The sequence below is a fragment of the Littorina saxatilis genome, linkage group LG12 (genome assembly GCF_037325665.1).
Source record: "Littorina saxatilis isolate snail1 linkage group LG12, US_GU_Lsax_2.0, whole genome shotgun sequence".
In the NCBI taxonomy this organism is placed as follows: domain Eukaryota; kingdom Metazoa; phylum Mollusca; class Gastropoda; order Littorinimorpha; family Littorinidae; genus Littorina; species Littorina saxatilis.
Window position 1 is genome coordinate 70592656 of NC_090256.1, and position 13788 is coordinate 70606443.

Below are 13788 nucleotides of genomic sequence, written 5' to 3' on the forward strand. Positions count from 1 at the left end.
CAAAGGACTTAACATTTCTTACATACTGCTTGACTAAAATCTTTACAAAAATTGACTATATTCTATACAAGAAACATTTAACAAGGGTAAAAGGAGAAACAGAATCCGTTAGTCGCCTCTTACGACATGCTGGGGAGCATCCGGTAAATTCTTTCCCCTAACCCGCGGGGGGTGGACGAGGATCAACGAGGAGCATTAAAGTCGCTCAAGAAGAAGATCAGCGATATGAAGTCCAATGCAAAAACGTGGCTCAAGTTCTAGAAATACCCTCCGACGAGCAACAGAAACGGGAAGAAGAGATTATGGTACTATGATACTGTCATTGATCACGTAATAGGGAGAGATTCTCCTATCTTGGACGGTGTTCAAGGTGAGCTTGAAAGTGCGAAAAATAAACACACACACGCACACACAGGCGTTTACGTTAGCGTACAACCTCAGAGGGTGTTTGAAAAGAATCTGTAGAACACATATGTGTGAGTGCCCCGTGCTGATTCCTTGGGACAAGATTTTAACCGTTTTGTTTCTTTCTTTATTTGGTGTTTAACGTCGTTTTCAACCACGAAGGTTATATCGCGACGAACCGCTTTGTTTCATGAGAGTGAGAAGTTCACTACTCACCTGAATCTGTATTGAGGTCTGCTGCCCACATTTCAAGCATTTGTGAAGAAGTTTTAATGCACCAAGCCTGTCGTAAACAAACTGCATGCAGAAATGTTTAAAATCAGTTTTTTTGCGCTCTTCCTTAAGTCTGAGAAGTTTCCAGAGGACAGCATCAAAAACCTCCTGAAGCTTCAATACTAGCATGAGTGGATCTATTTGCCTGAAAAATCCCTCTGTGAGGGAAGTCGGTTGGTTGTTATTTGTTATCGTCTCTTCAGCTGGTATTGCTATTCGAGGTCCATGCAAGTTTGTTTCCTTTTTCAGTTCACAGGGCAAGTTCCATGCTTAAAACTATTTTTCTGTGTGGGAAGATTTTCTCACCTGGCCCTACTGTAGGTTCTTTCTTTATTTGGTGTTTAACGTCGTTTTCAACTACGAAGGTTATATCGCGACGGGGAAAGGGGGGGGGGGAGATGGGATAGAGCCACTTGCCTACTGGAGGTAAGACAAGACAAAAGCAAGGACCACTGGGTGAATGAACGCTATTCAAATCTCCGAAAGGTCTGTGTGGCAGGAGCTGAGATGCTCATGGACCTGCTGCATGATAACAAAACCATCACCCGGCTCAGCTGTCTGAACCCCTATACGCATGGCGAGGCCTCGACAAACCAGGCCCTCTACCACCTTTCTCAGTCTTCCAACTGTCGTCCCTGAAACTGACCTGGGCATTGTGTAGACAAAAAAGTAAAAGATACTTAATTGTTGCTTTTTGGGTCCAGGCCAAAACAAGTTTAACATTACACATATTTAAATTAAACCAATTTTACTAAACTTTTTTGTTTGTTTGTTTGTTTGCTTAACGCCCAGCCGACCACGAAGGGCCATATCAGGGCGGTGCTGCTTTGACATATAACGTGCGCCACACACAAGACAGAAGTCGCAGCACAGGCTTCATGTCTCACCCAGTCACATTATTCTGACACCGGACCAACCAGTCCTAGCACTAACCCCATAATGCCAGACGCCAGGTGGAGCAGCCACTAGATTGCCAATTTTAAAGTTTTAGGTATGACCCGGCCGGGGTTCGAACCCACGACCTCCCGATCACGGGGCGGACGCCTTACCACTAGGCCAACCGTGCCGGTAATAAGCTTAGTGTGAAGGTCGTGAATGTCGATTAAAAAAGGGTGAGTGAAATTTCTGGATGAAATAGCTTCAAGGGATGTGTCGATTGATAGATTAATTTCAACGCCAAGATGATGGCCCTAAGTTCCGCCGAATATACCGACGAACCGTTAGGAAGCCGAAGTTGAAGTGGGCGTTGTAATTTCTTGCTAGAAACTGCTGCAGCAGCAGCTGAATCATCCTTTAGAGAGCCATCAGTGAAGATAAATTCATGCTCTGTGTATTTGGAACATTGCTCTAAAAAGAGCTGCCGAAAGACAGTGCCTGAGGTTACATTCTTCTTGAAAGAAGTTAGGGAAAAATTTACGGTTGGATTTTCCAATTTCCAGGGTGGAGTGTTTGTGGTCAAAGGATCGTCACAGAGTCAATATCTATAACAGCCTTTTCACACTCAGAAAGCATACGTATGCCAAAAGTTGGCGTTTCGTTAGGTTTGGAAAAAAATTTGTCCTTCAGAGTAGGGTTAATAACACACTCATGGGCAGGATTTTCGGGGTTTGCATTTAGCTTAAGGTACTAGTTCATGGAGAGCCGAAGTCTGCGGATCTCCAAAGGAGGTTCTCCAGACTCAGCATACAAACTATCTACTGGTGTTGTGCGGAAAGCACCCAAACAAATTCTCAGACCCTGGTGATGGATTGGATCCAAAACTTTGAGGATATTTCTTTTGGCAGATCCGTAAACAATACAACCGTAGTCCAACTGTGGACGGACAAGCTACACTGTATCAGCAGGAACAAAAGATATCAACAGAGAACACGACCTGCTCTCGATGTCTAACACGAGGTCATCGAACGGCCACCTGATCCAGGGACGTTGTTTGCAGAACGTGCCAGCAGCCTGGAAACAGAAGCAGACATCCCTACTCTACAACTTCCGCTAGATTCACGTGCATGTGCAAGATGGCCGAGTTCGAAGACTCACTCGATTATAAGGACGACAGTCATTCGCAATCGGCGAGCTTTGCTTTCTCGGATGCAGAATTAAGGATCTTGCTAATAGCGTACATCGACCTGTTTGAACAACGTCATTGTCCAGCTGTGACCGAAAGCAAGAAAACTGCTGCTTGGCAGAAACTGTGCGCAGCTGTTAACTCCTGCGGACAAGCATCTTTCTTTCTTTATTTGGTGTTTAACGTCGTTTTCAACCACGAAGGGTTATATCGCGACGGGGAAAGGGGGAAGATGGGATAGAGCCACTTGTCAATTGTTTCTTGTTCACAAAAGCACTAATCAAAAATTTACTCCAGGGGCTTGCAACATAGTACAATATATTACCTTACTGGGAGAATGCAAGTTTCCAGTACAAAGGACTTAACATTTCTTACATACTGCTTGACTAAAATCTTTACAAAAATTGACTATATTCTATACAAGAAACATTTAACAAGGGTAAAAGGAGAAACAGAATCCGTTAGTCGCCTCTTACGACATGCTGGGGAGCATCGGGTAAATTCTTCCCCCTAACCCGCGGGGGGTGGACAAGGATCAACGAGGAGCATTAAAGTCGCTCAAGAAGAAGATCAGCGATATGAAGTCCAATGCAAAAACGTGGCTCAAGTTCTAGAAATACCCTCCGACGAGCAACAGAAACGGGAAGAAGAGATTATGGTACTATGATACTGTCATTGATCACGTAATAGGGAGAGATTCTCCTATCTTGGACGGTGTTCAAGGTGAGCTTGAAAGTGCGAAAAATAAACACACACACGCACACACAGGCGTTTACGTTAGCGTACAACCTCAGAGGGTGTTTGAAAAGAATCTGTAGAACACATATGTGTGAGTGCCCCGTGCTGATTCCTTGGGACAAGATTTTAACCGCTTTGTTTCATGAGAGTGAGAAGTTCACTACTCACCTGAATCTGTATTGAGGTCTGCTGCCCACATTTCAAGCATTTGTGAAGAAGTTTTAATGCACCAAGCCTGTCGTAAACAAACTGCATGCAGAAATGTTTAAAATCAGTTTTTTTGCGCTCTTCCTTAAGTCTGAGAAGTTTCCAGAGGACAGCATCAAAAACCTCCTGAAGCTTCAATACTAGCATGAGTGGATCTATTTGCCTGAAAAATCCCTCTGTGAGGGAAGTCGGTTGGTTGTTATTTGTTATCGTCTCTTCAGCTGGTATTGCTATTCGAGGTCCATGCAAGTTTGTTTCCTTTTTCAGTTCACAGGGCAAGTTCCATGCTTAAAACTATTTTTCTGTGTGGGAAGATTTTCTCACCTGGCCCTACTGTAGGTTCTTTCTTTATTTGGTGTTTAACGTCGTTTTCAACCACGAAGGTTATATCGCGACGGGGAAAGGGGGGGGGGGGGGGAGATGGGAAAGAGCCACTTGCCTACTGAAGGTAAGAAAAGACAAAAGCAAAGACCACTGGGTGAATGAACGCTATTCAAATCTCCGAAAGGTCTGTGTGGCAGGAGCTGAGATGCTCATGGACCTGCTGCTTGATAACAAAACCATCACCCGGCTCAGCTGTCTGAACCCTATACGCATGGCGAGGCCTCGACAAACCAGGCCCTCTACCACCTTTCTCAGTCTTCCAACTGTCGTCCCTGAAACTGACCTGGGCATTGTGTAGACAAAAAAAAGTAAAAGATAGTTAATTGTTGCTTTTTGGGTCCAGGCCAAAACAAGTTTAACATTACACATATTTAAATTAAACCAATTTTACTAAACTTCTTTGTTTGTTTGCTTAACGCCCAGCCGACCACGAAGGGCCATATCAGGGCGGTGCTGCTTTGACATATAACGTGCGCCACACACAAGACAGAAGTCGCAGCACAGGCTTCATGTCTCACCCAGTCACATTATTCTGACCCCGGACCAACCAGTCCGAGCACTAACCCCATAATGCCAGACGCCAGGCGGAGCAGCCACTAGATTGCCAATTTTAAAGTCTTAGGTATGACCCGGCCGGGGTTCGAACCCACGACCTCCCGATCACTAGGCCAACCGTGCCGGTCATTTTTTAATCTTTTAAAAATGTTTTACTGAACTAAATTAGGAACGTCACCCGAAGGGAACATAAAAGCTAAATCGAAACCCAACGTGTCAAGGATTTTAAAAATTCAAATCTTAAAATAAAGGCCAGACTCCCTTAAAAATCCAAAGATTTGATTTGATTTGATTGTTGTTGCTTTTTGGGTCCAGCGGATCATATAGGCCAAATCAGGACCCCACAAGTTTAACATTACACATATTTAAATTAAACTAATTTCAATAAACAAAATCAGGAACGTCACCCGAAGGGAACACGAAAGCTAAATCAAAACCCTACGTGACAAGGATTTTTAAAAATTCAAATCTTAAAATAAAGGCCAGACTCCCTTAAAAATCCAAAGAGAGCTGTAGAGCTGACCTCTGTAAAAATATGTTTCAAACTAGAGGTGTCAAAATACTTCACTCGTTGATCATACAGATCAGCGCATTCGGTGAGAATATGGCTTACAGAAAAACTATTATCACAGGCGTGGCACCATGGTGCCTCTTCTGATGATGGGTTCCATGTCTTTTGAGCGCCAACATTTGAGCGCCAACATTTGAGCGCCAACATTTGAGCGCCGCAACATTACAGCGCCGCACATTACAGCGCCGCACATTACGGCGCCGCACATTACAACGACGCACATTTGAGCGCCGGGTCGAGTATATGTATCACGAAAGACGTGAGTGTGTGCTTAGAGTTATTGTAGTCTGCAGCATAAGATAAGATAAGGAATGGGGAGGTAGTACACGAGATCGGAGACCATCAGCATGCCCCAAATCTTCCAAAAGTGGAGGCTGACAAGGCCTTAAATCGCATGAAGTCCCAAGCACACACAACGCGGGATGCCACTCGTCAAATTCTGGCGGATGTCCACGACGGATTATCTCAAGCTACAGTGCTAAGTCTTCCCAGCAAGTTTTCCATGACAAGGTCTATTCAACGACAGCGGCAACGCAACAACTTGCCCAGGTTACCAGCCACGCTTGCAGAACTTTTTTTTTTTTTTTTTTGAAGTTTTTTTTTTTTTTTTTACATACATATAATTCTGTACATTACAGGACATCACTTAACCAAAAGGACAGATCCATATAACCGAAAAACACTTGAACAATTACAACATACATGGGGTGGGAGGATGGGTGGGGGGGGGGGGGATGTTCAGAGCTTGGTGGTCGCAGTATCAGAAAAAAAAAATATATATATATAAAAAGGTTACATCAAAACATGCATATACAGGCGCCAATCCTTGTAAAATTTATCTACTGTATTATTTACAACTGCGTTATACTTTTCACAAATAAATCTTTGCTTAAAATTTCTACTAAACGTCTGAAAATGAGGGGTCTTTTTGTTCATTTTGGAAATATATACATGGTGTTTGGCACAGATTACTAACACATCAAAAGCTTTATCGGTGACAACATTGTTCGCAACTCCAAGAAGAACCAGTTCTTTAGACAGTTTTAAATTGTCACAATGGGTGCAGTTCGCCTTTAGCCAATTTACAAATTCTATCCAAAAAGTCTGCACTTTATCACACTCCCAAAACATATGTAAAAGGGTTTCTTCATTTCTACCACAAAATGTACACAATGACGTATCCACAATTTTTCGCAAAAATAGAAACCGTTCTGTGGGCAAAATTCTGTACAATAGTCGGTACTGGAACCATCTCAGACAAGTGTCTTTTGTTGTTTTAAAAACATGTTGAAAAATAGCCTTCTTATCTAACAGTCTAAGGATTCAGACCATTTTTGGATACATTTTGGGACCGTAACATGTTCATTCAGCTTTTTGTAAATAAGTTGTGTCTTACCTTTACAAATACATTTCCACACATTGGGCTCTGTCATAATAAAATGTTTATCAAATTCTAAGCCGATTTTTCTCTGATATTTTTTAACAGCCTGGATTACACCTTGGTACAATACAAAATCTCCTCGCACATTTGGATATTTAAGTTTAAATGCATTATAGGATAAGTATCCATTTTGTCCCAAAATATGACCAATCTGAGCAATTCCATTGTCGATCCAGTTTTGAATGTACACTGTCTTTTTATCTCTGCGAATATTAACATTATAATGTAAACATTCTGATACAAAATCGTTAAAGGTTGTAGGGTCACATTTTCCGTGTAGTTTCTTATAATGTTTAAAAACATCGGTCCAAAACGGGTTTTCTATTCTCTGCATCAAAACATTTGCAAATTCCTCTCCTTTCGTATTAATTGTTATAACAGATGGACATGCTTTAGCCAATAATCTTGATATTAATCCAGTAAGACCAACAACTCTTTTTAACCAAACAATTTTTAGAGATGACAGAAAACTTTTCACATCAACCATCTTTAATCCTCCATCTTCATAGGATTGGGTGACCGTAGTTCTTTTAATTTTATCTCTTTTTCCATCCCAAAGAAATTTGAAAAAAATATTATTTAACTCCATCATAAACTGTTCGTCTGGATCAGGTAAATTCGTAAACAAATGTGTCAATTTGGAAATAGCCAAGGTTTTTAGGACTGTTATTTTACCAAAAGGTGTCAGGTTCCTTCTGGTCCATGAATTCAGAAGTTTTTGAATTTCCTTTAACTTATTTTTATAGTTAAGAAAAACAACCTCGGATACATTTACTGAAAAAATAACACCAAGTGCTTTAAAGTTATCCGGGTTCCAGGTAAAATTCATATCAGGCAAAAATCTTCTTTTGCAAAACTTTAAAGGTCCTAACCAAACTACATTTGTTTTATCATAATTCATTCTCAGACCTGATAGTGATGCAAAATGTTGTAACACTTTTATACTTTCGCAAAATGATTGCTCTGTACCATCAAGAAATAGACTGGTATCATCGGCGAATTGTGACAATAAAATATTTTCGCCAAGAATATTCATACCACAAATCTTTTTGTTCTGGCGTACCATAAGAGACAATATTTCGGCACAAATCAAGAATAAATAAGGTGACAGCGGATCCCCTTGCCGGGTGCCTCGACCTACGTTAAACCATGCTGAATACCGACCATTAACTGAAACACAGGACTTAATTTTGCAATAAAAAGTAAAAATCCATCGTTTCATGTCATTTCCAAAGTTGAATTTGCTCAAAGATTTTTCAATAAATGACCAGAACTTGGTCAAATCCCAGAGGACATGAAGGTGAGTGTGTGTGTGTTTGTGTGTGTGTTTGTGTGTGTGCGTGTGTAAGCTGTGTGCCAGTACAGGCATGTGCGCGCTCTCTCCCCCCCTCTCTCTCTCTCTCTCTCTCTCTCTCTCACACACACACACACACACACACACACACATATATATATACACACAGACACATACACACATACACACACTTAGCATATTTTTTTATATGTGTGGCAGGTTCTCACAGACGGAACTACTTTCCTGGCGAACGACTCTGGTCGAGGAGCGGACAGGATTCTTCTTTTCGCCACACCTGATGGTCTTCGGTTGTTGTTTGAGCAGAAAGACTGGTTCGCAGATGGGACATTCAAGGTGGCCCCGGGGTACTTTACTCAGGTGTATTCGATTCACGTGCTTTACATGGGATCGACAATTCCTGTTGTTTTTGCCCTGCTTCCAAGTAAGTCACGTGCCACATATGATAGACTTCTCCAAGCTTTGGTTACGCTGAGACCAGGCATTGCGCCAAGCACGTTGATGACCGACTTCGAAAGAGCCGCGGTTTCAGCGTTCGATGAAACTTTCCCTGGATTACAGCTGACGGGTTGTCACTTCCATCTGGCACAGAATGTCTGGCGACACATCCAAGACCATGGACTCGCAACTGTGTACAGAGATGAGGAAGAGTTTGCAAAATTGATGAGAATGCTGCCAGCTCTCGCCTACCTTCCTCCTGCAGACGTTGAGAATGCATTCGAAACTGTGTTTGACCCCACATCAGCTTTCTGGGACGCACGTGCCCAACCGATCATAGATTATTTCGAGGACACATACATTGGACGTCCTCGACGTCGTGGACCACGCCATCAACGGATGTTTGCTGTGCAGATGTGGAACCTTCACGAAAGGACCCTGACGGACAATGCTAAGTCCAACAACAGCGTTGAAGGGTTTCACAACGCCTTCCAGGGCCTCCTCGGGGCGCATTCACCGAGCCTGTGGCGGCTTATCGCTGCGCTCAAGAAAGAACAGATCCTTGTGCAGGCCGACATCACCCGCCTTCTGGCAGGCCAGGCTCCCGCCCCCAAGCGCCGGAAGTACAGAGACCTGCAGGTGCGTGCCAAACGGATCATTGTGCAATACAATGCTGGCCAGCGTGGCTTGATCGACACAATGGAAGGTCTGGCCTTCACCTTCATGTTTTAGATCATTTAAGTGCTTTTAGTCATCCCGGTGATTTTAATGTGCCAGCGCGGCCGTTGTTCATGTTCAGTCGTCAATAAAAGTATGCAAAAGTATGCTGGCCAGCGTGGCTTGATCGACACAATGGAAGGTCTGGCCTTCACCTTCATGTTTTAGATCATTTAAGTGCTTTTAGTCATCCCGGTGATTTTAATGTGCCAGCGCGCCCGTTGTTCATGTTCAGTCGTCAATAAAAGTATGCAAATTTTTGTTCTCCCTGGTGTGTGTGTGTGTGTGTGTGTGTGTGTGTGTGTGTGTGTGTGTGTGTGTGTGTGTGTGTGTGTGTGTGTGTGTGTGTGTGTGTGTGTGTGTGTGTGTTACAGACTACACCATAAACATAAACACCATCACACATAAACAAACAAACACGCAAAATAACGGATCAAATAACGACTATTCAGAAAACAGCACCTACGGCGCTCAAATGTCCGGCGCTGTAAAGTGCGGCGCTGAAATGTCGCGGCGCTCAAATGTGCGGCGCTCAAAAGTGCGGCGCTAAAATGTCGCGGCGCTCAAATGTCCGGCGCTGTAAAGTGCGGCGCTGAAATGTCGCGGCGCTCAAATGTCCGGCGCTGTAAAGTGCGGCGCTGAAATGTCGCGGCGCTCAAATGTCCGGCGCTGTAAAGTGCGGCGCTGAAATGTCGCGGCGCTCAAATGTCCGGCGCTGTAAAGTGCGGCGCTGAAATGTCGCGGCGCTCAAATGTGCGGCGCTCAAAAGTGCGGCGCTAAAATGTGCGGCGCTCAAATGTTGGCGCTCAAATGTTGGTGCTCAAAAGTCGTGTCACCGACGCCTGAGCTTGCTGACGCTGCCGACAGCCAGTGCACGCTGTGTGTGCTGTAAACAGGTAGGCCTGCACTCTTTGACTCTCGGGGCACGTCTACCCGTACTTGAAACCTGCAAAAGGTCTGCTGCTGATCCACGAATATTGCATGAAAGTACTGCCTTTGGTTTGTCCGTTTGTTTGTGAGTGAGAACAACTCACTAAAATGTTTCTTTCTCTTTGCCCAAAACTGTCCACTCTGTCTTTCACCATGCCACGAACGTGTGTGAACGATAGACTCGTCGCAATAGGGATGTTGAGAGGAGGGATGACTTATACTGATGTTGCTAGGAGATTCGGAGTGACCAGGCAATCAGTGCACGCACAGCGCTGTCAAACACACAGTGCTAAGTTTGTAAACTCCAAAATGACACCATGCGTCTTTGAGCTCAAATTGCAAAAAAACGGAACAAGCCAGACTATTCCGGTTTTTTGCCCATAATGAGCAATTGAACAAGCTTTACGTTGGTACAAAAATCACTCCTGTAACTTTTTCCGATTTTGAGATATTACATTTTAAACAATGTTAAGTTATTTTATTCCGTGAGTATACTTAACCTTGCGTGCCCGTGTTAACGTTGGAAGGAAGGCATTGACACTACTTGAAGCCAACAAAGGAAAGGGCTTTAGTTAGTTAGTTAGCTGTTGCTTTTCGGGTCCAGCGGACCATAATAGGCCAAATCAGGACCCCACAAGTTAATCATTGCACATTTTTAGATTAAAACACTTCTAATACATAAAATCCGTAACGTCACCCGAAGGCAACCAAAAAGTCAAAGCAAAACCCTATATGTCAAATAAACTAGGTTGTTTTAAAATTCAAATCTTAAAATAAAGACCAGACTCTTTTAAAAACTCAAAAAGAGCTGAAGAGCTGACCTCTGTAAAAATACTTTTCAAGCTCGAGGTGCCAAAATACTTTTCTCGTTGATCATACAGATCAGCACACTCGGTGAGAAAATGACTCACAGTAAAACCAGTATCACAGGCGTGGCACCATGGTGCCTCTTCTCTTTTAAGCAGATGAACATGAGTGAGATAAGTGTGACCAGTATGTAACCTGGCCAAAACACTTTCTTCTTTTCTACTTGAAGCCACTAAAGGAAGTGGCTTTAAAAGGTCAGGAAGAGTTTTATACAATTTGTTTTCCGTGCAGGCAGACCAACGGTCTTGCCAGAGTTTTAAGCTGTAACAAAGTGTCTTCCTACGCAAGTCAGTAAAAGGAACAGACTGCTCAGGGAGACGAGGAACCGCCAAATCTAGAGCATCCTTTGCTGCCTTGTCAGCAACCTCGTTGCCATTTATGCCCATATGACTGGGCGCCCACATAAAATTGATAATCTTGCCTTCAGAAATAAGCTTAGTATGAAGGTCGTGAATGTCGACTAAAAAAGGATGAGTAAACTTTCTGGTGGATATCGCTTCAAGAGCTGAAAGCGAATCAGATACAATCAAAAAAGACTGATGTCTGGATTGATAAATTAATTTTAATGCCAAAATGATGGCCCTAAGTTCCGCCGAATACACCGACGAACCATTAGGGATCCGGAGTTGAAGTGGTTGATGTAATTTCTTGTTAGAAACTGCTGCCGCAGCAGCTGAATCATCTTTGAGAGAGCCGTCAGTAAAAATAAATTCATACTCTGTGTACTTTGAGCACTGTTCAAGAAACAGCTGCCTAAAGACAGAGTCCGAGGTTTCATTCTTCTTGAAAGAAGTTAGGGAAAAATTGACGGTTGGGTTTTCCAACTGCCAGGGTGGAGTGTTTGTTGTCAAAGGATCGTCACAGACGGAATCAATATCTATAACAGCCCTTTCACATTCAGAAAGCATACGTATGCCGAAAGTTGGTATTTCAGTAGGTTTGGCTAAAAATTTGTCCTTCAGAATGGGATTAATAACACATTCATGAGCAGGGTTTTCGGGGTTTGCCTTTAGCTTAAGGTAGTAGTTCATGGAAAGCCGGAGTCTGCGGATCTCCAGAGGAGGTTCTCGCGACTCGGCATACAAACTATCCACTGGTGTTGTGCGAAAAGCACCCAAACAAACTCTCAGACCCTGATGATGGATGGGATCTAAGGCCTTGAGGACATTTCTCTTTGCAGAACCATAAACAATACAACCGTAGTCCAGCTGTGGACGGACAAGAGACCGATACAGACGTAACAATGTTGCTCTATCAGCCCCCCAATCCGTGTGACTAATAACTTTGAGAACGTTGAGACCCTTTTGACATTTGGTTCTTAAATACTTGATGTGGGGTAAAAAAGTAAGGTTGCTGTCAAAAATCAGACCAAGAAATTTGACTTGTTTAGAAACTTTAATCTTATGGTTGTTTATGAAAAGAGAAGGCTGAAGAACTTGATGTTTTTTCCTGTGGAAATGAATACATTCGGTTTTAGCCAGGGAAAATTTGAACCCATTCTCTTGAACCCATTTTTGAATCTTGGAAATACACAGCTGAAGCTGCCGTTCAACCCCAGCTAATGTTCTTCCCTTGGCAGAAATTTGAAAATCATCAACAAAAAGAGATTTGTCTATGCCAGACTGGACGTGTTTGATGATGTTATTGATTTTAATGTTAAAAAGTAACGGTGATAAAATACTCCCTTGAGGAACTCCCATCTCCTGTTCAAAAGAATCGGAGAAAGTAGAACCTACTCGGACCTTAAACTCCCTTTCGGCAAGAAAATTTGAAATAAAAATGGGAAGATTCCCATCAAACCCTAAGGTTTTAAGATCTGATAAAATACCATGCTTCCACGTTGTGTCATACGCCTTTTCCAAATCGAACAAGACGGACACAACGTGCTCTCCGCTTACCAGAGCGTTACGAACAAACGATTCAAAACGAATCAAATGATCCGTTGTACTCTTATGTTTTCGGAAACCGCACTGGACTATGTCCAAAGCGTCGATCCTTTCCAAGTGCCACAGTAACCGCTCATGCACCAGTCTCTCCATCGTCTTACAAAGACAGCTGGTTAAGGCAATCGGCCGATAATTATTTGGATCCGAATGATCCTTTCCGGGTTTCGGAATGGGAATAATTATGGCCTTTCGCCAGTCAGGAGGAAAAGTTCCAGTAGACCAGATATGATTAAAAATAGTTAAAAGAACTGTCAGGACGTTTTCAGGGAGATGACCCAAAAGTTGATAATGGATATCATCCTGCCCTGTAGCTGAGTCATTGGATTTTAGAATGGCATCCTTTAACTCGTACATCGAGAAAGGAGAATTGTAATCTTCCAAATTGGCAGAATCAAAGGAAACGGGGGTAGCTTCAGATTTATCTTTAACTTTTTGAAACTCTTCAGAATAATGTTCTGAAGAAGAGTTATGATTTATTGTTGAAGCCAAGATATTCGCCACATTTTTCTTGTTGGTTATTACTCGACCATGTTGTTTGAGGCATTGGACAACCTCTTTACGATTTTTACCTTTAATCTTACGGATAATCTGCCATACCTTCTTGCTTGAAGTTTTGAAATTAAGTTTAGAACAGAAATTGCGCCAAGAGGCTTTTTTACTCTTTTTGTAAATAAAACGGCTTTGAGCTCGAAGTTTTTGGTGAGCGATCTTATTGGCTGACGTAGGGTATTGGAACATATGCCGTTGAGCTCGTTTACGCTCCTGATTGACAGCTTGGCACTCTTCGTTAAACCAAGGTGTTTTTGGACCTTTGGGTTTAGAGGAAGATTTGGGTATGCTGTCTTTTGCACATTGCACCAAAAGGGTGGAAAAAGTTAAAGCCGGGTCTTCAGAATTTAGAACTTCTGGGGTTATTTGTCTTGAAGTAGAAAGACGAAATAA

At 42.8% G+C, this 13788-nt stretch overlaps 1 protein-coding gene across 1 annotated transcript; it reads left to right on the forward strand.

Annotated features, from left to right (window-relative positions):
• Positions 1 to 7930: 7930 nt before the first annotated feature.
• On the forward strand, positions 7931 to 9118 carry LOC138983185 (uncharacterized). The gene is made up of 2 exons (XM_070356596.1): positions 7931 to 7936; positions 8540 to 9118. The coding sequence occupies exons 1-2, from the start codon at positions 7931 to 7933 to the stop codon at positions 9116 to 9118; spliced, it is 585 nt and encodes a 194-aa protein (XP_070212697.1).
• Positions 9119 to 13788: the final 4670 nt, after the last annotated feature.